This window comes from Triticum aestivum, chromosome 7D, assembly GCF_018294505.1.
Source record: "Triticum aestivum cultivar Chinese Spring chromosome 7D, IWGSC CS RefSeq v2.1, whole genome shotgun sequence".
Classification (NCBI taxonomy): domain Eukaryota; kingdom Viridiplantae; phylum Streptophyta; class Magnoliopsida; order Poales; family Poaceae; genus Triticum; species Triticum aestivum.
In genome coordinates, this window is record NC_057814.1 from 126,622,583 (window position 1) to 126,648,248 (window position 25,666).

At 43.4% G+C, this 25,666-nt stretch overlaps 2 protein-coding genes across 2 annotated transcripts; both read right to left on the minus strand.

The window, feature by feature from the left end:
• Positions 1-3,566: 3,566 nt before the first annotated feature.
• Positions 3,567-4,115, minus strand: LOC123170964 (calcium-binding protein CML38-like). The gene has a single exon (XM_044588656.1). It carries the CDS (start codon positions 4,046-4,048, stop codon positions 3,758-3,760), a length of 291 nt encoding a protein of 96 aa, XP_044444591.1. The 5' UTR covers positions 4,049-4,115; the 3' UTR covers positions 3,567-3,757.
• Positions 4,116-12,470: 8,355 nt separating this feature from the next.
• LOC123163983 (uncharacterized) lies at positions 12,471-13,459 on the minus strand. Its single transcript, XM_044581389.1, has one exon. It carries the CDS (start codon positions 13,401-13,403, stop codon positions 13,128-13,130), a length of 276 nt encoding a protein of 91 aa, XP_044437324.1. The 5' UTR covers positions 13,404-13,459; the 3' UTR covers positions 12,471-13,127.
• Positions 13,460-25,666: the final 12,207 nt, after the last annotated feature.

A 25,666-nucleotide genomic window follows, 5' to 3' on the forward strand; every position in this document is an offset into this window, starting at 1 on the left:
AAGGACCAGAAAGTGGAGGCCATGGAGGAGGAAGCACAAGGGGGAGAACCTCTCCTCCTCTCTTCCGGTGGCGCCGGAGTGCCATCGGGAGGGGAATCATCGCCACGGTGAACGTCTTCATCAACATCACCATCATCATCACCATCCTCATCTCTTTTACGCGGTCCACTCTCCCGCAGCCCGCTGTAATCCCTACTTGAACATGGTGCTTTATGCCACATATTATGATCCAATGATGTGTTGCCATCCTATGATGTTTTGAGTAGATATCTTTTGTCTTTGGGTTGATTGATGATCTAGATTGGTATGAGTTGTATGTTTTACTTTGATGCTGTCCTATGGTGCCCTCCGTGTCGCGCAAGCGTGAGGGGTTCCCGCTGTAGGGTGTTGCAATACATTCATGATTCTCTTATAGTGGATTGGTGAGTGACTGAAACACAAACCCGAGTAAGAGGGATTGTTGCGTATGGTAATAAAGAGGACTTGATGCTTTAATGCTATGGTTGGGTTTTACCTTAATGATCTTTAGTAGTTGCGGATGCTTGCTAGAGTTCCAATCATAAGTGCATATGATCCAAGTAGAGAAAGTATGTTAGCTTATGCCTCTCCCTCATATGAAACTGCAATAGTGATTACCGGTCTTGTTAACGATTGCCTAGGACAATTCCGCACACCGACCCACCATTATTCCACACTCGCTATTTATAATATTTAATAATATATTCTAACTTCATGATAACAGCACCTACTTTTATATTTTAGCTCTCCGATATCATACAAAGTTATCCTCTTCATACGCACAACGTAGTTTTATTTCTCGTTTCTAGTTGGAAGCAAACGTTCGGTGTACGTAGAGTCGTAGCAGTGGCAGATAGGGCTTGAGAGAATATTGATCTTACCTTTAGCTCCTTGAGGGTTCAACACTCCATACTTATCACTTCCATCTTTGGAAATGGCTACGATGATTCCCTGCACTTGGGGATTATCAGATTCCTCCTATTTGGGGCGCACCCTTGCTGCTCCCCTCCCCCTCCCACCTGTATATACGTGGGGAGGGGGTGCCTAGAACACACAACATCAATTGTGAGCCATGTGCAGCGTCCCCCTCCACAGTTTACGCCTCCGGTCATATTTTCGTAGTGCTTAGGCGAAGCCCTGCGCAGATCACTTCATCATCACCGTCACCACGCCGTCGTGCTGACGGAACTCATCTACTTCCTCGACCCCTTGCTGGATCAAGAGGACGAGGGACGCCATCAACCTGAACGTGTGCAGAACTCGGAGGTGACGTACGTTTGGTACTTGATCGGTTGGAGCTAGAAGAAGTTCGACTACATCAACCGCGTTGTCGAACGCTTCCGCTTTCGGTCTACGAGGGTACGTAGACACACTCCCCCCTCATTGCTATGCATCTCCTAGAGAGATCTTGCGTGAGCGTAGGATTTTTTTTGAAATTGCATGCTACGTTTCCCAACAACTGATGCTCACCAGCCACCCAGCACATGCCAACACCTCATCTACAACCATCATGGAATATATTTCAAGCTGGGATAGAAGATAACTAGTTCTATTTTAACTTAGAATATGATGATAAATTATAGCTCTATATAGAAAATTGAAGTCCATTTGGAATCCGTATGTTACTTGCTATTGTGTGGGTCTAAAATTTTGGTGTGCATTAAATTTCGCATGAACTATCATTGTGTTTTGCCCATCTAATTCTAACTAAATTTAAATACACATCAATTGCGTCTCCCGTAGCAACGTACGGACATTTTTGCTAGTGTATATACACGTATCTATCCTTGAAGGGGGCATGGGCTGCCGGATGGCCCAAGTGGGCTCTTGATGGCACCGACAGCTTTATGTCCGCATTATGTGAGGCGTTTCTATGTATAGGCGTGACTATGTGACGCCCGCATCGGTTCCTATCGCAGCGTCGCTTGCAGGAAGCCCTTGCTGGCACTGCCCAGTGGTCTTGCCTGCTGATGTCATATTGAGGTCATCCATTTTTTTCCTTTATTCATCACATCTTTAATATATTTTCTGTACCATTGTTTTTATTTTGAAATATTTCATATATATAATTAAAAAATTAAATATTTTATTTCGAAATATTCTATATAAACTTTGCATAAATTTAGAAAATGTTAAACATGCACTTGAAAAAGGTTAAACGTGCATAGAAAATATTAGTCATGTGTACGAAAAATGTTCTGACACTCAAAACATGTCACATGCCTAACAAAAGGTACGCGCCATTAAAAAAATCTTTATACAATGTAAAAAATGTTCATTTATTTTTTCAAAAATGTTTCATACATTCAAAAATTGTATGTTACATTTAGGAAAATCGTTCACAAGTTTTAAAAATCAGATTTTTAAAAAATCTGTATACAATATAAAAGAAAATATTTGCGCAATATAAAGAAATGTTTCATACCATTAAAAAATGTGTGTGACATTTTAAAGAAAAATTCCTGCATTTCATAAAAAATGTTCATGACAATTAAAAAAGTATAAAGTGTAAAATAATGTTACCTTAGGTCTAAAAAATTATTATTTCTATTAGAAAATGTATGTGAAATTTTAAATAAATATTCACATGCTTCCAAAAAATGTCTGTGAAAAATATGAAAATGTTCGTTGATGCAAAAAATGTTTATTGCAATTAAAGAAATTTACAATGTGTATTTGAAAAATATTACCGTGTATTCAAAACTTGTATATTAAAAAATGTACATCATGTATTTGAAAGATCTGCACAGTGTATCAGAAAAATGTTCGCGTGTGCTCTAAAATTTAAATTTTATACGAAGAAAGTAGACATGAGTTCAAAAAACAAAAATCTACAAATCCACAAAGAAACAAAAAAGAAAAGTAAAAAACTGAAGAAAGAAAATAAAGAAACAAAGAAAACCAAATATAATGTAGAAAGAAAAGAAAACCAACGGGAAAACAAAGACAAACCAAAATAAAATAAATAAAAACTGAAGAAGACCGTGAAAAGGCAAATAAAACCAACAAAAATACAAAAAGAAATTAAAACTAAATAAAGGAAAGAATACTGGACCGATCGAAGGTACAGCGATCGCTACGAGCGGCGACTACCACACTAAATGGGCCAGCGGCTGGTGTGTCGCCCGTAGGTGATTCCTAGGAGGAACCGCTACTGGCGACACATAGTTCTCGCGTTTGTATGTCTCAAAGTGATTCCTATGTGTGCGTCGTCTGCAGGGACCGTCCCGTAACCACGTGGCCTCGTCATGCTGATGTCGTGCCGATGTCACATATTTTTTTATTTACTTTCATTTATATATTTTGAAAATAATAATACTAAATACATATATTATGAAAAATGAAATTAGTTAATTCTTTTGAAAGTGTTCATCACACATTTTAAAAATGTATGTATTGTAAAGAAAAAGTTTGCATCATGCCGCTCACAACCATGCAGCATGACATTTCGCAAGAAAAAAGAACCATGCAGCATGATGCAAAATCTGACAGCCTAAACGTGCGCGCTATAGATTTCCTAAGAAAAAAATGGATGATCTCCGTCCACAAAAATCCTCACCGAATTCACCATCAGTGTTGAACATACAAATGCAAACACCCTGAAACTTGGAGAAAGTTGGCACACGAATTCGAGAAACACAAAACGTACATCCATGCCCCACGCATCCAGTCAGAGACAGATCCAAATACATCCGCACACATTCACAGGTACGTACAGCTGAAAGCCAAGTCTGGTCGGTCAGTAGGAGCCGAGCTGGGTGATCTTGCCGCCGAGCTGCTTCTGCGCGTAGGCGAAGAGCCTGCCGGCCTCCTCCCCGCCAACGGCGCCGTCGCGGTTGGCGTCCGCGGCGCGCACCCCTCCCCGCGCCTTCCAGGACGCGAACCACAGGTTGAGGCTCCGCAGCGCGCGCTGCAGCTCCTCCCGGCTGATCCGGCCGTCGTGGTCCGCATCGAACTGCCCCAGCCACGCCCAGAACTCCTCCGCCGTCACCTCCCCCTGCGGCAGCCCACGGTACCGCATGAACGCCATGGATCGAGAGCGAGCTCCGCTTTGATCGTTTGCTAGCCTGGCTGCTGCTTCTCTCTATCGGAGTGAGCAGCTGATGTGATTGTGTTGAGGAATTGGGCAGCGACGCACCGTCCTATATATACGGGGGAGCAGGGTTTGCAGCGGCACGGTTACCGCACGTTTTTCACAGCTCCACGGACGCGCGTTGTGATATGACGCGTAAATATTTCACTCGGCTTGGGTGATCTCATGTTAAAGAATGGGTCGACCGCTAGTGGGGTTTTAGCAAGGGAATAATCAGCGGTGTAGCTTAAAAGTGCTTCCTTTAGAGATGGATTAGGCGAGTGGCATATAATTGGTCTACAAATGTAGGGAGCTAAGGGGTTGTATGAACCAACTGGCCAGATTGGTAAGCTACCAATAAAAAAAATAAGGAGTTGTATGATCATATTTTGAGAATCAACATATAACACTTGGCAAAAATATTGCAAGTACACACTTTGAGAGGTTGGCTACACTTATTGGATGCCCAATCGGTTTCTTTTAAGTATGCGATGACAATCAGCGTCGTACAATTGTACAAACCGCTGAGGAACAAGGGAGTTAGGGACAATGATACTCGTCGGAAAGAACCGCCGCCTTTTGAGCTGTTGGATTCATGCACTAGAAGCCACCCGTCAGCCGTTTAGTGCGACGCATCAGCTCATCAAGACGAAGGTGAACATTTGCAACAATGGCTATGTTGCAAACACAACATGGACCATGTTACGGTTACCTCCAGCTTGCATGGCAAACATGTGGGTCACCATGTTGCGGTCACCTCCAACAACGACAATGACAACACCGAGCAGACAACCCGCCGTAGCTCCACCTCTGGCTTGTAGCATCCCCATGGAGAGTGGTGCTCATCGTTGTGTTGCACCGAACCACTTCGGAAAAGCTGCGCTGTTAAAGGGGAGGACGTGATGTCGCCGTTGTAGCGTTCGACGTCGTGCCGTGCGCGCCTCCGCCTAGGCTAGAGTTCAAGGCTGTTGTGTGCCGACACGGAGTGGTGCTAAGTCGTGCGCCTACCCTCCTCCATCAGCCGTTGTCGAAGCCGATGCACGGCGAGCCTGTTGGCTGTCCTTGGTTTGAATTTGCCTTAGGACAATCCTAGAGTTTTAATAATTTTAAAGCGGAGAGAGTATTTCTCTTCCAGCAAAACTAGGCTTACAATACTTTAGATTGAGCATCACCTCCACGTCAACGTTTGTGACATAGCGTTACCATGAGTTAGTTTACCCCGTCGAATATTATCAATGGTCCTCCATGGGTTAGACTAAAGAGTTGGATCTAGATGAAGAGTGCTCGGTTAACTAAAAAAAATAAGAGTTGTGGTTTTATGAAACCTTCATCTCAGTTTGTCATGAATTCTTAATATTCAGCGTTGCAAAGGATGCGTTTATTCATATTTTATACAGGAAATGCACCGACATATTTGTTAACAACACTCAACAGGCAGAACACAAGCAAAATAATCAACCGAGCTTGGAGAAACGTCCATCATGTCTAACAACTCTGCAAATCTTCACAGAGTTCACAGTGCTGAAAATACAAAGTAGGAAACCCTTGGGAAACCATTGCAAAGGTTGTCCCAAGAACTCCGAAAACACAAACATCCATCTCATATTGGAATACTCCACACACCATCATAGTTACAACAGCAGATTAACTCATGCCCAGCTTGATCAGTAGGAGCCGAGCTGGGTGATCTTGCCACCGAGCTGCCTCTGCGCGCACTAGTAGAAAAAGGGGCTTTCGTTCGGGCCTGGCCAGCCCATTAGTCCCGGTTCTTTCACGAACCGGGAACAATGGAGTCATTTGTCCTCGTTCGTGAGCCCAGGGGGCTGGCCGGGGCCTCGTGGGTATTGGTCCCGGTTCGTCTAGGCCCATTTGTCCTGGCTATTGGCACGAACCGGGACCAATGGGCCTCGCTCCTGGCCCACAACCATTGGTCCCGGTTCGTGGCAGGAACCGGGACAGAAGGATGGCCTTTAGTCCCGGGTCGTGTCACGAATCGGGACAAATGATTTGCCTATATACACCCCCTCGCCGGCGAGCAGAGCACTCCACAGTGCTCTGTTTTTTGCTGGCCGGCGAGGGGGAGGGCATTGGGTGCTCTAGCTCACCTCCTATGCACATGAGGTGTTCGATGAAATGCCCGAACCACACTAGTTAAGCTTTCTCCTCTCGAAGCTCGACCTCCGAGCTCCATTTTTCCCAAGATTTGTCTAGGTTTATATTAGCGGTCCGTCACGCCCCATCCCCGTCTTCACCGCCGTCGATCGCCCGCGGCGATCTCGTCGCCGGGACCACCGCGGTGAGCCTCTTGTTCTTATCTTTTTTCTGAAAGAAAAAAAATCTTACTTTAGATAGATACTTGTCTAATTTTCTTACTTTTAACACACATAATTATATATAATGCACACAGATGAACCGGCAATGGATGTACGGTGACAGACACACCTCCGAGTACATTAAGGGCGTGCATAATTTTCTCGAAGTGGCTGAGGCAAACAAGCAGAATGGTTTTATGTGTTGTCCATGCCCTAATTGTGGGAATACGAGGTCTTACTCTGACAAGAAAATCCTTCACACCCACCTGCTTTATAAGGGTTTCATGCCACACTATAATGTTTGGACGAAGCACGGAGAAATAGGGGTTATGATGGAAGACAGCGAAGAAGAAGAGGACGATGACAACTATGTGCCCCCTAAATACGGTGATGCTGCAACGGGGGAAGCTGAAGATCAAGGGGAACCATACGATGTGCCCGATGACGATCTCCGCCGGGTCATTGTTGATGCAAGGGAAAAGTGCGAAAGTGAAAAGGAGAAGCTGAAGTTCGATCGCATGTTAGAGGATCACAAAAAAGGGTTGTACCCCAATTGCGAAGATGGCAACACAAAGCTCGGTACCGTACTGGAATTGTTGCAGTGGAAGGCAGAGAATGCCGTGCCTGACAAAGGATTTGAGAAGCTACTGAAAATATTGAAGAAGAAGCTTTCAAAGGATAACGAATTGCCCGACAGTACGTACGCAGCAAAGAAGGTCGTATGCCCTCTAGGATTGGAGGTGGAGAAGATACATGCATGCCCTAATGACTGCATCCTCTACCGCGGTGCATACAAGGATTTGAACGCATGCCCGGTATGCGGTGCATTGCGGTATAAGATCAGACGAGATGACCCTGGTGATGTTGAGGGCGAGCCCCGCAGGAAGAGGGTTCCTGCGAAGGTGATGTGGTATGCTCCTATAATACCACGGTTGAAACGACTGTTCAGAAACAAAGAGCATGCCAAGTTGATGCGACGGCACAGTGAGGACCGTAAAAAAGACGGAAAGTTGAGAGCACCCGCTGATGGGTCGCAGTGGAGAAAAATCGAGAGAAAGTTCTGGGCTGAGTTTGCAAGTGACCCAAGGAACGTATGGTTTGCTTTAAGCGCGGATGACATTAATCCTTTCGGGGAGCAGAGCAACAATCACAACACCTGGCCCATGACTCTATGTATGTATAACCTTTCTCCTTGGATGTGCATGAAGCGGAAGTTCATTATGATGCCAATTCTCATCCAAGGCCCTAAGCAACCCGGCAATGACATTGATGTGTACCTAAGGCCATTAGTTGAAGAACTCTTACAACCTTTTCATAGTTCATTTGAAATGCCTGTTGTAACAGACGAGTTTCCGTATGAAATCCTGATACTTCGAAACAGATTGTCCGTTTTGTACACGAAGTGCATCCAGTTTTTGCCGTAACCCTCTCTACTTTCTTGCACATGCTATGTGGGTGAAATGATGATACCATGCCAACTTTCAACCTTTTCAGAGTTCATTTGTAGTGCTTTTCAATTTCAGGGTCTTATAGCTCAAAATGATCAGTAAATGCATGAAAAATAACAAATATCATAAAATAAAATAAATAAGTAATTAAAAACAGAATAAAATAAACTTTAATAAAATATACAAGTAGAAACAAAACAAAATAAAATAAACTTTAATAACATAAATAAAATTTATGAAACTAAAATTATCAACGTATTTTCTGTTCAAAACATTATAAGCAACCTCTAGTATTATTGAAACTAAAATTATATAAAATTGATGCAACTAAAATTATCAAAGTTTTTTCTGTTCAAAATCATTAAAAGCAAAAAGAATTTTCATAAAGAACTTTTTTTGTTAGAAACTTTAATAGCAAAAAGAATTATCATAAAATAAAATAAATAAGTATTTTGTTGTAAGTAAAAACAAAATAAAATAAATAAACTGGGAAAAATAACAAAAATGCTACCTACTGGGCCACAATGGCCTGAATACGACTAGAAACCCACCCATGGGCCAGGATTCAGGCCCGCAGAAGGCCCAGCAGACCCACAGGCATAGCACTACGAGATTAGGCCCAGAGGCCTGCAATTCAGAGGAGTTCAATGGAGATGGCGGGGCAGGGCTTATAAACAGGTCCTGCCGCTCATCGGCTAGCGAGGTGGGACTAAACATCCCACTGCACCGTGGCTTTGGGAGGCGCAGGCCTTTGGTCCCGGTTGGTAGCACCAACCGGCACTAAAAGGGGGCATTGGTCCCGGTTGGCGCCACGAACCGGTACCAAAGACACCCTTCAGTCCCGGTTGGTGCCACCAACCGGGACCAAAGGCATGTGCTTCCCGCCCTTTGGGCTGCTGAAAAGAGGCCTTTGGTCCCGGTTGGTGGCACCAACCAGGACTAAAGGGTGGCTTTGGTCCCGGTTGTTGTCACGAACCGGGACTAAAGCCTTTCCTATATAAGCCAGCACTTGGCATTTTTTAAGATTTCATCGCCAGTTGCCGCCCGACGACGCCGACCTCCTCGACGCCGCCAGGCTGCCCCGCCGCCGTTGCCGTCGCCCGTGCCCCCGAGCCCACGCCGACGCCGTCCGCCGCCCCCGAGCCCACGCCGTCGCCGGCCGCGCCCCTGCGCCACGCCCCGACGCTGTTCCACCCCGTCCCAACGCCGTCGCCGCCCTGCGCCGCCCCTGCCCCGACGCTGCCTCCTCGTCGCCGTCGCCGCGCACCCTGTGAGCGCCGCCCCGATCCCCTCCTCCTCCTCCTCCCTGTAATGGCCGCCGTCGCTGCCGCCGCACCGCCGCGCCCCTAGCTATTATGTGTAGTTTAGATTTGTAATTTAGTTGTATTAATTTGGATGTGTAGTTAGATGTGTAGTTAATTTAGTTGTTCTAATTTAGATGTATTAATTTGGATATGCAGTTTAGATTTTTTTGGTGATATTATTATTGAATATGCAAATGTTTGTATGTTCATATGTAAAGAATATGTCAATTTTTTCATAAAATTTTTATGATTTTTTATGCTGTAATTTTGTTCATAGAATTTTTATGATTTTTTCTGTTGTAATTTTGTTCATAGAATTTTTATGACTTTTTTGTTCATAGAATTTTCTTTGTCAATTTATGTATATGTTCATATTGTGTAGGAATCTGAAAATTGTGTATGATCAAAGTCATTTATGTATGTTCATATTTAGAAGAAAAAGAAGGAGAGAAAAAAGGAAAATAAGAAGAGGAAGAAGGAGGAGAAGAAGAAGAATAAGAAGAAGAGGAGAGGAAGAAGAGGAGAAATAAATAAGAAGATGAAAAAGAAGAAAAAAAGAGGAGAAGAAGAAGAAATAGAGGAGAAGAAGAAGAAACAGAATAATATATTATTCTATTTTTTTCTTCTTCTCCCTCTATTCCTTCTTCTTCTCCTCTTTTTTTTTTCTTTTTTTCTTCGATCTCCTCCTCTATTCCTTTCTTCTTCTCCTCTTTTTTTTCTCCTTCTTCCTCTTTTATTTTTTTATCGGGTATGTCGTTGTCGATATACACCCCTCCCCGATAACTTTTAGTAAGTACTACTTAGAAAGTGTTTAATAGAATTAGTTAGAAAAATAATAGAACTAGTTAAACTAGTTTATTTTTAGTAAGTACTACTTTATTCTATTTATAGTAAGTGCTTAGTAGTTGAACTAGTTGATTTAATAAAACTAGTTTATTTTACTATATAGAAGTAGTTTATTTTTAGCAAGAAAATTAATAGAACTAGTTTATTTTTTTAGTTAAAGCAATTATTCCCGCATCGACGTCGACGATGCCTATCCCGCATCCTCGTCGTCGACTCGGCGGAGGAGGCCGGCTTGATCAGAGGGGCCATGTCCGGGACTGGGCTCCGCCGGGCTGGTTTTGGGAGGTGCTACCTTCCGGGGGGCGTAGGTTGGTGAGGAGCCAGCCCGTCGTTGACCCGATCCTTATTTGGTGGCGGTCGCGTGGGCCAGTGACGGTGCCGAGGCTTCCGGACACCGAGGAGGTGGTACGTCATCGTGTCAGCGAGGAGGATGAGCACGTCCGTCGCTACATGGTTGCGTTGGAGGGCAGGTTCGACGATACCTGGCAGGTTCTTCAGGGATCTCACTGGAGCTATGATCCTGTGATGGTTCCTTCCCTTTGGGTGTCCACCGCCCGCGCCGATACCCGTCGGGCACTACGGTTCTAGCTGTACTAGCGATGGTATATGTATGATAGTATTCGAGGTGTATTAGTGATAATATTCGACGATGCACGTATGGAAGAGATGATGTAGTTTTGCTTATAATTGAATGCATGCTAATTTGAATACTACTTTATTTTACGATTTGGTTTTGCTTATTGAATGCTCAAATTGGAAAACTACTCCTACTTTGAATGCTAAAATTGGAGAGCACTATGCAAGGCGTATGCATATGATTAGTTGATAGCTTATAGGGTTTTTGTTGTCGCAGAAATCTAGGAGCCCCCCTCCATCATCCCCGCCGTCGGCCCCGTCACCGACCCCCCCTCCGACCTCGAGGTGAGACCAGCCAAATCCTTTTTTTAGAAAGATAATTAAACGATATTTCGGGTTGACTTTAAGTCTGTCGAGTCTCCATCATATATATATGAGAGGACGAAGAATCCCGACTGTTGCCGTGGGGGTCGCTTCTCCTTCGTTCCCGTGTGCTAGACATTTTGGTGTAATGCACTCGGGGACGAATGGAGGAGCGACCATCACCAACGGTCGAATGTATACACCACGTGAGCTGATAGTTTTCAAAAAAAGACTCGACAGACCGATAGTCAACCCGTGATGAATAATAATAATCTAATTTAGTTTTTGTAGTACATATATTTAATCGTACAAGTTTAATCTTTGAATTATGAACGTAGGAAATGTCGTCATCGGACGACGAAAGTCTCCCGGGGGAGTGCGGCTGGTGCCACGACGATCGAGGTTTGTGCGACAGGCCTCACCTGGATGATGATCGGCGCTTCAGCATTAAGCTCGAGGAGACTTTCGATGTTGAAACGGTACGCAACGGCGACAAGTATTTTTTTCGTAATTAAGCATGACTTCAACTATTTCAACGTGTAATTTTCATCTTTTACAATTCGAGTATAGCTTATCCCATGCCATGCAAGACGCTATGTCTTGGAGAGGATGGATTTTGAAGACCATGAAAATTTTGAAACGAAGAAAATTCACCTAAGGACCCATCATGATGTGGATTTTGAAGTAATTCTGTATAATGCTGAGAGCGTAACCCATTGGTTGCAAAAATTGGGAAGCATTTTGCAAGATGTATGGTTTTGATGAGGGTATGCTTGTCACCATGGATCTTGGTGATCCTGACATCGACCAAGACAATATGGACATTTAGGTCCTTGTTGATACGCCTTCGGTTCTACCGCTATGTGAGTTTCTCAAACATAGTTAATTATTAACTAATTTATATTGTTTATTTCAAAATAGTTGACAGCTTATTTCCATTGACAGCTTATTTTGATTGTTCAAACAATGTGCGGAACATGGTAGACAAAACTCACTACACCGATGGCTCCGAGTTAACTTATCAGGAGAAAAATTATCTGGTCAGATTTTGTACTGATCTTGAGAATTACAATATCTACAATCAAACTCCTCAACATTATGGTCAATACGTGCCACTAGTGCACGTGTTGAACTACGGTAACTACCATGGAGATACCCTGGTAAGATGTTTTACTATTACGACATCCATGCATCTTTTGCATACTTCTAAAACTAGTACATCATTGCTAACTATGAAGTTATTACTATGTTTTCAACAGAGAATCCCAGAGGGCTGTGCCTCACTTGATGTATCAGAATGGCAGCCTTCGTGTTTTGAACATATATCTAGGTCATCCTACGAATCTCAACTGTCCATATAGGATTTCTAAAAGAAGTGGAGACATGCGAATCAGAGAATGGAAAAAATGTATGGACAGTCGTAAGGAGGTTCTTGGAAGCAAAAGGAAGCGCTGCGCAAGAATTGGAGACAGGATGATCTCCATTCTCCATAATGGAGGGTCAGGGTCTATATTGTTTTATGCTATTTTATCTTAAATAGGGTATTTAGGTCCTGCATAATACTGATGATCATGTGCTAAGAACAATTAAGTAGGGCTGGTTCGATGACTATCAGGATGATGATCGTATGACTTGTTATTAATAACGAGTAGAAGTTGTATGATGATGATTAGTAGGACTTGTTATTATGATGATGCATGATGCGAGCATGAAGAGTTATTATATATCTGTGGGTGAAATAAACATGGATTGGATTAAAGTGAAGCCAACATGCATGTGGTGCATGTCGAAAGTAATACAATCCAGACTTGATCAAGTTAGGATTAGTATTACTTTCGACATGCACAACATGTTGCCCCACTTCAATCTAAGTCATGTTTATAAATAGCAGTAGCACGGAGATAAGAGAGGACACATCTCTCTATTGGCTACCTATAACAACCTAAATTAACCTCCAAAACCCCTAAACCACCTCCTTTAAAAAAACCAGCCCCTAAAATGCTGACACGTGGAAGCTTATTGGTCCCGGTTGGTGCTACCAACCGGAACCAAAGGCCCTCCTACTTGCGCTCGCCGGAGCGGCCACGTGGAGGCCCATCTGTCCCAGTTGGTATAAGAACCGGGACTAAAGGCCTAGGCATTAGTAACGACCCTTTAATCCCGGTTCCACAACCAGGATAGATGAGCTTTATGAACCGGGATAAATGACCCTTTTTCTACTATAGGCAAAGAGCCGGCCAGCCTCCTCCCTGCCGACGGCGCCGTCGCGGTTGGCGTCCGCGGCTTGCACCCCTTCCCGCGCCTTCCAGGACGCGAACCACAGGTCGAGGCTCCAGAGTGCGCCCTGCAGCTCGTCCTGGCTGATCGGGCCGTCGTGGTCCGCGTCGAACTGCCCCAGCCACGCCCAGAACTCCTCAGCTGTCACCTCTCCCTGCGGCAGCGCACGGTACCGCATGAACGCCATGGATCCCCCTCCCGCCGGAACCTAGCTTGGTCGATTAGCTGCTCTGGCTGCTGCTTCTCTCTGGGTGAGTGCGAGTGTGAGCTGATGGTGATGAAGATGTGAGCGGCCGCGCACGGTGCTATATATACGGTGGAGCCTGAACAGTTACCGCACGTTTTTCACGACTCCGTGAACGCGCCTTGTAGTTGTCGTCGTGTTTCACTTGGGTGATTTGGGGTTTAAGAAATGAGTGGGTCAGTAGTGGGGATTTGGCTGGGGAATAATCAGCGGTGTGGCTTAAAAGCTCGTTCTTTAGAGAGCGATTAGGTGAGTGGCACATTGTTAATCTGGAACTGTGGGGAGAGTAAAGGGGCTGTATGATCAAATGTTGAGAATCGACATAACAGTTGCCAAAAATATAGCAAAGCATACTTGGACGTTGGCTACACATTTTTGGATGCCCAATTCGATGGGGCTACAAACATCTGAAAAATTAGTTCAACACTTCGACTTGCTTGGCTAAATCCTTTTCAATCCTCAATCGGTAATGTAAAACCTTTTGCGTCTACGTACTTGTTTTAAGAAAGTACCCCCTTGTAGTTTACAAAAACGTTTTATATTGTAGGATGGAGGGAGTACTTGTTACAACACTTGAAAGGTTAATTGATAATACTCCCTCCGTTCCTAAATATAAGCCTTTTTAGAGATTTCAATACATACTATATACAAAGCAAAATGAGTGAGTCTATACTCTAAAATACGTCTATACATCTGTATGTGGTCTGTATTGGCATATCCAAAAAAATCTTATATTTAGAAACGAAGTGAGTATTTTCTTAGAGAAGGACATGGACATGGTTTTGCGACAAGTTTTTTTTGTTGCGAAAAATGCCCATAGAAAGAGGTTGCTTGCTTCCTAGCTAAATTATCACGTGTAAGGACGGGCGCGCCGAAATTTCAGGTGAGCATCTGATTGGTTGTCATAGTTATGTGTTGCCACACATTACTACTCAAAACTTGACTTCTTGGCAAAGTTATAGCTTTGAACCAACCATGTCATAAAAGCTAGAAGCCTAGTTGAGCTATAGGTGGCGGCTGGAGACCAAACTTTAAATTTAATGATTAGCAGCCTCAAATATTTTAGGCAATCCACTTATCTTACCCCTCAGGCGGCTAATGATAGGTTATGAAAATTCATAGGTCATGTCTTCCCCGAGAAGATAGTCTTTCTCTTCTGAATTATATGCATATAATAAAAAGTACAAATAGGTAAGTATCAAGAAGATACCAACTAACCAAATATTTACAACAACATGATATCAAGAGCTCGTCAAGACATCGATGGTGCATACATGATCAGTATTACTCTTGCATCGCAAGAGAAGTTAGACACGGGAGACATTATCCATTTTTGTTACATATTGAAATATTAATATCTCCATCCTCTGTTTTCATTTCCCGAGTGGCCAAAATTTTCCGAGTATTGTTCTTACGTTTTCAGGAAACAAAGGAAGAAAAAAACATTCCGGTAGGCCACCTGGTTCAGCTCCTCCTGAAACCACTTAGTCCCAACTTAATCTTCAGCGCATATTTCACCACAAGTTGCCCCTGGGACTAATATTGCATGGTCATCGTGATCTGCGTATTTGTTTTGAAAATCACATATCTTTATCCATTTTCAATAACAAGTACATCGTTTATGAGGAGCGGTACAATTTCACTCAAAGGCTCCTCAAACCAGTGCAAAGCTAACGAAAATCTAGCTAACTTAGCAAGTTCATGGGCAACCCTATTGGCTTCCCTATTACAGTGCTCGAATCTAATAATGAGAAAATCACAAGCCAAAAAATAACAGTCGTCAAACACTGTCGCCGTTGTACTTGCCGGTCCTCCATTATTCATGGTTTCAATGACTTCCAAGTTATCCGAGTTAATAACTAGACGGTTGCAACCCGCCCTTTGAGCAATTGATATACCATATCTAAGTGCCAAAGCTTCCGCCGTCAGGACATCTGTGCACCAATCAATTCTCCAATTCCCCCCTACGATGAATTTTCCTTTATCGTCCCTCAAAACAGCACCAGCCGTGCCACTAAGCAAGTCATGATCAAAAGAGGCATCCACATTAAGTCTTACCAATCCCCTTGGAGGTTGGACCCAACCCCCTCTTTTTTATAGTAGCCTTTGGTGATATAGCCATAACATAATTTAACGTAATTGTTGGGAAACGTAGTAATTTCAAAAAAATTCCTACGCACACGCAAGATCATGGTGATGCATAGAAACGAGAGGGGAGAGTGTTGTCCACGTACCCTCGTAGACCGTAAGCGGAAGCGTTATGACAACGCGGTTGATGTAGTCGTACGTCTTCACGATTGACCGATCCTAGTACCGAACGTACGGCACCACCGCGATCTGCACACGCTCAGCTCGGTGACGTCCCACGAACTCACGATCCAGTAGAGTGTCGAGGGAGAGCTTCGTCAGCACGACGGTGTGATGACAGTGATGATGAATCAACCGGCGCAGGGCTTCGCCTAAGCACTATGATGATATGACCAAGGTGGATTATGGTGGAGGGGGGCACCGCACACGGCTAAGAGATCAATGATCAACTTGTGTCTTGGGGTGCCCCCTGCCCCCGTATATAAAGGAGCTAGGGGGAGGCGGCCGGCTAGGAGGAGGGCGCGCCAAGGAGGGAGTAGGACTCCTCCTTTCCTAGTAGGAGTAGGAGAAGGGGGAAGGAGGAGAGAGAGGGGAAGGAAAGGGGGGCGCCGCCCCCCTCCTTGTCCAATTCGGACTAGAGGGGGAGGGGGCGCGCGGCCTGCCCTGGCCGCCCCTCCTCTTCTCCACCAAGGCCCAATAGGCCTATTATACTCCCCGGGGGGTTCCGGTAATCCCCCGGCACTCCGGTATATGTCCGAAACCTCCTGAAACACTTCCGGTGTCCGAACATAGTCGTCCAATATATCGATCTTTACGTCTCGACCATTTCGAGACTCCTCGTCATGTCCGTGATCATATCCGGGACTCCAAACTACCTTCGGTACATCAAAACACAAAAACTCATAATACCGATCGTCACAGAACTTTAAGCGTTCGGACCCTATGGGTTCAAGAACTATGTAGACATGACCGAGACATGTCTCTGGTCAATAACCAATAGCGGAACCTGGATGCTCATATTGGTTCCTACTTATTCTACGAAGATCTTTATCGGTCAAACCGCATAACAACATACGTTGTTCCCTTTGTCATCGGTATGTTACTTGCCCGAGATTCGATCGTCGCTATCTTAATACCTAGCTCAATCTCGTTACCAGCAAGTCTCTTTACTCGTTCCGTAATGCATCATCCCGCAACTAACTCATTAGTCACATTGCTTGCAAGGCTTATTGTGATGTGCATTACCGAGAGGGCCAAGAGATACCTCTCCGACAATCGGAGTGACAAATCCTAATCTCGATATATGCCAACTCAACAAACACCATCTGAGACACCTGTAGAGCACCTTTATAATCACCCAGTTACGTTGTGACGTTTGGTAGCACACAAAGTGTTCTTCTGGTATTCGGGAGTTGCATAATCTCATAGTCACAGGAACATGTATAAGTCATGGAGAAAGCAATAGCAGTAAACTAAATGATCAAGTGCTAAGCTAACGGAATGGGACAAGTCAATCACATCATTCTCCTAATGATGTGATCCCGTTAATCAAATGACAACTCATGTCCATGGCTAGGAAACTCAACCATCTTTGATTAACGAGCTAGTCAAGTAGAGGCATACTAGTGACACTATGTTTGTCTATGTGTTCACACATGTATTATGTTTCGGTTAATACAATTCTAGCATGAATAATAAACAATTATCATGATATGAGAAAATAAATAATAACTTTATTATTGCCTCTAGGGCATATTTCCTTCAGTCTCCCACTTGCACTAGAGTCAATAATCCAGATTACACAGTAATGATTCTAACACCCATGGAGTCTTGGTGTTGATCATGTTTTGCTCGTGGAATAGGCTTAGTCAACGGGTCTGCAACATTCAGATCCGTATGTATCTTGCAAATCTCTATGTCTCCCACCTGGACTTGATCCCGGATGGAATTGACGCGTCTCTTGATATGCTTGGTTCTCTTGTGAAATCTGGATTCCTTTGCCTAGACAATTGCACAAGTATTGTCACAAAAGATTTTCATTAGACCCGATGCACTAGGTATGACACCTTGATCGGATATGAACTCCTTCATCTAGACTCCTTCATTTGCTGCTTCCGAAGCAGCTATGTACTCCGCTTCACACGTAGATCCCGCCACGACGCTTTGTTTAGAACTGCACCAACTGACAGCTCCACCGTTCAATATAAACACGTATCCGGTTTGCGATTTAGAATCGTCCGGATCAGTGTCAAAGCTTGCATCGACGTAACCATTTACGACGAGCTCTTTGTCACCTCCATAAACGAGAAACATATCCTTATTCCTGTTTAGGTACTTCAGGATGTTCTTGACCGCTGTCCAGTGATCCACTCACTACTAGGAAAAGGCCTGCTAGTGGCGCACCTGTTTTGGCCATTAATAGCGCACTACAGGTGCGCCACTAGCATCACGCCACTAGTAATTAATACTAATGGCGCACCCCTGGTGCGCCATTAGTATACCAGATACTAATGGCGCACCAGGGAGTGCGCCATTAGTATATCACACGGTGCGCCATTAGTATACCAGATACTAACAATTTTTTTTCAGAATTTTTTTTTCAAATTTTTTTTCGTTTTTTTCTTAATCTCGGGTCACTATGGCTTAATCTTGGATCAATATGCTTAATCTCAAGTCAAATCGCACTCCATGGTCAAACTTCCCGAAAGGTCACCCATCCACACACTACTCCAGCCCAAGCACGCTTAACTTCAGAGTTCTATCCAACCCCAGCACCAGCTCACTTAATACGCACTTGTTGATATATCTAGCATATCAATCCTATTAAACCTTGTTGATGTCTAGGATTTTGTTCATGTTCATGAGTGTGCTGAAATTTTGATTTTTTTAAACTTTCGTTCATATTACGTATCATATTTTGAATATTTTTTAAAAAAATTCGAAACTAAATTTTTTTCTGTTACTAGTGGCGCACCTAGCAAATGGTGCGCCACTACTAAGTTTAAATTTTTTTCCCATTTTTTTCCCTCTAAATCTTAAAAGCCTCATAACTTTTTTTTTCTGTTAGGTTTTTGGGGATTCTAAAAATGTTCAACGGGGTTGCCCCAGTTGAATTCGGATGTAACTTTTATTTTATTTTATTTTATTTTTTGACATTTCCATCATTTTCTTTTATTTTTTTAAACTGAAAAGGCGGTCGGGGGGGGGGTGCATTCGGTGGAAATTTTGGGCAAAACTAGTAATGGCGCACCATACCTACGATGCGCCATTACTAGTTTTGAAAAATAAACAAATTTTTTTAGTAGGTATGGTGCGCCATTACTAGTTTTGAAAAATAAATAAATTTTTTTAGTAGTGGCGCACCGAGGGTGTGGTGCGCCATTACTAGTTAAAACTAGTAATGGCACACTATCCCCTGGTGCACCATTACTAGTTAAAAAAATAAAAAAAATTGTTAGTAGTGGCGCACCGTGGATGTGGTGCGCCATTAGTATTTGGACACTAATGGCGCACCAACACATGATGTGCCACTGCTATATAGTAGTGGCGCACCACATGTGTGGTGCGCCATTAATGTCCATATTATCTATAGGCCTTTTCCTAGTAGTGACTTCTGGATTACTTTGGTACCTCCCTGCTAAACTAATAGCAAGGCACACATCAGGTCTGGTACACAGCATTGCATACATGATAGAGCCTATGGCTGAAGCATAGGGAACACTTTTCATTTTCTCCCTATCTTCTGCAGTGGTCAGGCATTGAGTCTGACTCAACTTCACACCTTGTAACACAGGCAAGAACCCTTTCTTTGCTTGATCCATTTTAAACCTTTTCAAAACTTTGTCAAGGTATGTGCTTTGTGAAAATCCAATTAAGCGTCTTGATCTATCTCTATAGATCTTGATGCCCAATATGTAAGCAGCTTCACCGAGGTCTTTCATTGAAAAACTCTTATTCAAGTATCCTTTTATGGTATCCAGAAATTCTATATCATTTCCAATCAACAATATGTCATCCACATATAATATTAGAAATGCTACAGAGCTCCCACTCACTTTCTTGTAAATACAGGCTTCTCCAAAAGTCTGTATAAAACCATATGCTTTGATCACACTATCAAAACGTTTATTCCAACTCCGAGAGGCTTGCACCAATCCATAAATGGATCGCTGGAGCTTGCACACTTTGTTAGCTCCCTTTGGATCGACAAAACCTTCTGGTTGCATCATATACAACTCTTCTTCCAGAAATCCATTTAGGAATGCAGTTTTGACATCCATTTGCCAAATTTCATAATCATAAAATGCGGCAATTGCTAACACGATTCAGACAGACTTAAGTATCGCTACGGGTAAGAAAGTCTCATCGTAGTCAACCCCTTGAACTTGTCAAAAACCTTTCGCAACAAGTCGAGCTTTGTAGACAGTAACATTACAGTCAGCGTCAGTCTTCTTCTTGAAGATCCATTTGTTCTCTATGGCTTGCCGATCATCGGGCAAGTCAACCAAAGTCCACACTTTGTTCTCATAAATGGATCCCATCTCAGATTTCATGGCCTCAAGCCATTTTGCCGAATCAGGGCTCACCATCGCTTCTTCATAGTTCGTAGGTTTGCCTTGGTCAAGTAACATGACCTCCAGAATAGGATTACCGTACCACTCTGGTGCGGATCTTACTCTGGTTGACCTACGAGGTTTGGGAGTAACTTGATCTGAAGTTTCATGATCAACATTATTAGCTTCCTCACTAATTGGTGTAGGTGTCACAGGAACCGGTTTTTGTGATGAACTACTTTTCAATAAGGGAGCAGGTACAGTTACCTCATCAAGTTCTACTTTCCTCCCACTCACTTCTTTCGAGAGAAACTCCTTCTCTAGAAAGGATCCATTTTTAGCAACAAATGTCTTGCCTTTGGATCTGTGATAGAAGGTGTACCCAACAGTTTCCTTTGGGTATCCTATGAAGACACAGTTCTCCGGTTTGGGTTCGACCTTATCAGGTTGAAACTTTTTCACATAAGCATCGCAGCCCCAAACTTTAAGAAACAACAACTTTGGTTTCTTGTCAAACCACAGTTCATAAGGCGTCGTCTCAACGGATTTTGATGGTGCCCTATTTAACGTGAATGCAGCCGTCTCTAAAGCATAACCCCAAAACGATAGCGGTAAATCAGTAAGAGACATCATAGATCGCATCATATCTAGTAAAGTACGATCACGACGTTCAGACACACCATTACGCTGTGGTGTTCCAGGTGGCGTGAGTTGCGAAACTATTCCGCATTGTTTCAAATGTAGACCAAACTCGTAACTCAAATATTCTCCTCCACGATTAGATCGTAGAAACTTTATTTTCTTGTTACGATGATTTTCCACTTCACTCTGAAATTCTTTGAACTTTTCAAATGTTTCACACTTATGTTTCATTAAGTAGATATACCGATATACCCATATCTGCTCAAATCGTTTGTGAAGGTGAGAAAATAACGATACCCGCCGCGAGCCGCAATATTCATCGGACCACATACATCATTATGTATGATTTCCAATAAATCTGTTGCTCGCTCCATTGTTCCGGAGAACGGCGTTTTAGTCATCTTGCCCATGAGGCATGGTTCGCAAGTACCAAGTGATTCCAGAAGTCCATCAGTATGGAGTTTCTTCATGCGCTTTACACCAATATGACCCAAACGGCAGTGCCACAAATAAGTTGCACTATCATTATCAACTCTGCATCTTTTGGCTTTAACATTATGAATATGTGTATCACTACTATCGAGATTCAACACAAATAGACCACTCTTCAAGGGTGCATGACAATAAAAGATATTACTCATATAAATAGAACAACCATTATTCTCAGATTTAAATGAATAACCGTATCGCATCAAACAAGATCTAGATATAATGTTCATGCTTAACGCTGGCACAAAATAACAATTATTCAGGTCTAAAACTAATCCCGGAGATAGATGTAGAGGTAGTGTGCCGACGGCGATCACATCGACTTTGGAACCATTTCCCACGCGCATCGTCACCTCGTCCTTAGCCAGTCTTCGCTTAATCCGTAGTCCCTGTTTCGAGTTACAAATATTAGGAACAGAACCAGTATCAAATACCCAGGTGCTACTGCGAGCTCTAGTAAGGTACACATCAATAACATGTATATCACATATACCTTTGTTCACATTGCCATCCTTCTTATCCGCCAAATACTTGGGGCAGTTCCGCTTCCAGTGACCAGTCTGTTTGCAGTAGAAGCACTCAGTCTCAGGCTTAGGTCCAGACTTAGGTTTCTTCTCTTGAGCATCAACTTGTTTGCCGTTCTTCTTGAAGTTCCCCTTCTTCTTCCCTTTAACCTTTTTCTTGAAACTGGTGGTCTTATTGACCATCAACACTTGATGCTCCTTTTTGATTTCTACCTCCGCAGCCTTTAGCATTGCGAAGAGCTCGGGAATTGTCTTATCCATCCCTTGCATATTATAGTTCATCACAAAGCTCTTGTAGCTTGGTGGCAGTGATTGAAAAATTCTGTCAATGACACTATCATCCGGAAGATTAACTCCCAGTTGAATCAAGTGATTGTTATACCCAGACATTTTGAGTATATGTTCACTGACAGAACTATTCTCCTCCATCTTGCAGCTGTAGAACTTATTGGAGACTTCATATCTCTCAATCCGGGCATTTGCTTGAAATATTAACTTCAACTCCTGGAACATCTCATATGCTCCATGACGTTCAAAATGTCATTGAAGTCCCGGTTCTAAGCCGTAAAGCATGGCACACTGAACTATTGAGTAGTCATCAGCTTTGCTCTGCCAGACGTTCTTAACATCGTTAGTTGCATCTGCAGCAGGCCTGGCACCCAGCAGTGCTTCTAGGACGTAATTCTTCTGTGCAGCAATGGGGATAATCCTTAAGTTACGGACCCAATCCGTGTAATTGCTACCATCATCTTTCAACTTTGCTTTCTCAAGGAACGCATTAAAATTCAACGGAATAACAGCACGGGCCATCTATCTACAACAAAATAGACAAGCAAAATACTATCAGGTACTAAGTTCATGATAAATTTAAGTTCAATTAATCATATTACTTAAGAACTCCCACTTAGATAGACATCCCTCTAATCATCTAAGTGATCACGTGATCCATATCAACTAAACCATAACCGATCATCACGTGAGATGGAGTAGTTTTCAATGGTGAACATCACTATGCTGATCATATCTACTATATGATTCACGCTCGACCTTTCGGTCTCAGTGTTCCGAGGCCATATCTGCATATGCTAGGCTCGTCAAGTTTAACCCGAGTATTCTGCGTGTGCAAAACTGTCTTACACCCGTTGTAGATGAACGCTGAGCTTATCACACCAGATCATCACGTGGTGTCTCGGCACGACAAACTTTGGCAACGGTGCATATTGATCAGGGAGAACACTTTTACCTTGAAATTTAGTGAGAGATCATCTTATAATGCTACCGTCAAACAAAGCAGAATAAGATGTATAAAGGATAAACATCACATGCAATCAATATAAGTGATATGATATGGCCATCATCATCTTGTGCCTTTGATCTCCATCTCCAAAGCACCGTCATGATCACTATCGTCACCGGCGCGACACCTTGATCTCCATCGTAGCATCGTTGTCATCTCGCCAACTATTGCTTCTACGACTATCGCGACCGCTTAGTGATAAAGTAAAGCAATTACAGGGCGATTGCATTTCATACAATAAAGCGACAACGATATGGCTCCTGCCAGTTGGCGATAACTCCGTTACAAAACATGATCATCTCATACAATAAATATAGCATCATGCCTTAACCATATCACATCACAACATGCCGTGCAAAAACAAGTTAGACGTCCTCTACTTTGTTGTTGCAAGTTTTACGTGGCTGCTACGGGCTGAGCAAGAACCGTTCTTACCTACGCATCAAAACCACAACGATTTTTCGTCAAGTATGTGCTGTTTTAACCTTCAACAAGGACCAGACGTAGCCACACTCGATTCAACTAAAGTTGAAGAAACTGACACCCGCCAGCCACCTGTGTGCAAAGCACGTCGGTAGAACCAGTCTCGCGTAAGCGTATGCGTAATGTCGGTCCGGGCCGCTACATCCAACAATACCGCCGAACCAAAGTATGACATGCTGGTAAGCAGTATGACTTGTATTGCCCACAACTCACTTGTGTTCTACTTGTGCATATAACATCTACGCATAAACCTGGCTCTGATGCCACTGTTGGGGAACGTAGTAATTTCAAAAAAATTCCTGCGCACACGCAAGATCATGGTGATGCAGAGAAACGAGAGGGGAGAGTGTTGTCCACGTACCCTCGTAGACCGTAAGCGGAAGCGTTATGACAACGTGGTTGATGTAGTCGTACGTCATCACGATCGACCGATCCTAGTACCGAACGTACGGCACCTCCGCGATCTGCACACGTTCAGCTCGGTGACATCCCACGAACTCACGATCCAGTAGAGTGTCGAGGGAGAGCTTCGTTAGCACGACGGTGTGATGACGGTGATGATGAAGCTACCGGGACTCCGAACTACCTTCGGTACATCAAAACACAAAAACTCATAATACCGATCGTCACAGAACTTTAAGCGTGCGGACCCTACGGGTTCGAGAACTATGTAGACATGACCGAGACATGTCTCTGGTCAATAACCAATAGCGGAACCTGGATGCTCATATTGGTTCCTACATATTCTACGAAGATCTTTATCGGTCAAACCGCATAAGAACATACGTTGTTCCCTTTGTCATCGGTATGTTACTTGCCCGAGATTCGATCGTCGCTATCTTAATACCTAGCTCAATCTCGTTACCAGCAAGTCTCTTTACTCGTTCCATAATGCATCATCCCGCAACTAACTCATTAGTCACATTGCTTGCAAGGCTTATTGTGATGTGCATTACCGAGAGGGTCCAGAGATACCTCTCCGACAATCGGAGTGACAAATCCTAATCTCGATCTATGCCAACTCAACAAACACCATCTGAGACACCTGTAGAGCACCTTTATAATCACCCCGTTACGTTGTGACGTTTGGTAGCACACAAAGTGTTCTTTCGGTATTCGGGAGTTGCATAATCTCATAGTCACAGGAACATGTATAAGTCATGGAGAAAGCAATAGCAGTAAACTAAATGATCAAGTGCTAAGCTAACGGAATGGGACAAGTCAATCACATCATTCTCTTAATGATGTGATCCCGTTAATCAAATGACAACTCATGTCCATGGCTAGAAAACTCAACCATCTTTGATTAACGAACTAGTCAAGTAGAGGCATACTAGTGACACTATGTTTGTCTATGTATTCACACATGTATTATGTTTCGGTTAATACAATTGTAGCATGAATAATAAACATTTATCATGATATGAGGAAATAAATAATAACTTTATTATTGTCTCTAGGGCATATTTCCTTCAGTAATAGCATGAATCCCCATAACCAAGCCACTATATCTGGGGAAGTTTATGCCCTCACGTTTACCCACTTGTTTGAAAGCAACTTGAGAGCATGTGGGATGAGGACACGTGCATTAGTTTGGGCTACTGTGGGGTACAAATTCATGGTGACTGTAGTTTTTCGTTGTAAATTTTGTCAACGTGATTCGCGTTTTTGTGTGTGCGTTGAGTGGCTCTACCACTTTACGCTGGATTTGCTCCACCAGTTTGCTATTGGTCCAATGTGTGTTGAACGCCGTGTTTCGATTGGCTTGCATGGGTGGGCTGGGGCCGGTGTTTGATTTGACCACATTCCTACGATTGAATATGCATGCTTATCCCTTGCCACCGCTTTGTTTATTCCCCCCCCCCCCCCCCCCCCCCCCCCCCCTTATTTCCTTTCTCTTGCATGCTTGCGCGCCATGTCGAGCGTCTCTCTCGGCAGGTGGGCCTGTCTTTTCTCGCATATTCTGTTGAGAGTGCCACATTAGCGGTCATTTACAATTTTGCTTTCATTCGTAAAACGTGTGTCGTTGGTCTGCATGTATAGGTGGTTGCCGCTTTGGCCGCGCGTTCTGGGCGTCTCACGTTGGGATGTTTTTGTTCGAATTGGTTTTGCGTCCGAGCTCCTATAAAT

Excerpts from the sequence above, each read along its gene's own strand:
- LOC123163983 (XM_044581389.1), bottom strand. The coding sequence starts at position 13,403 with ATGGCGTTCATGCGGTACCGTGCGCTGCCGCAGGGAGAGGTGACAGCT.
- LOC123170964 (XM_044588656.1), bottom strand. The coding sequence starts at position 4,048 with ATGGCGTTCATGCGGTACCGTGGGCTGCCGCAGGGGGAGGTGACGGCG.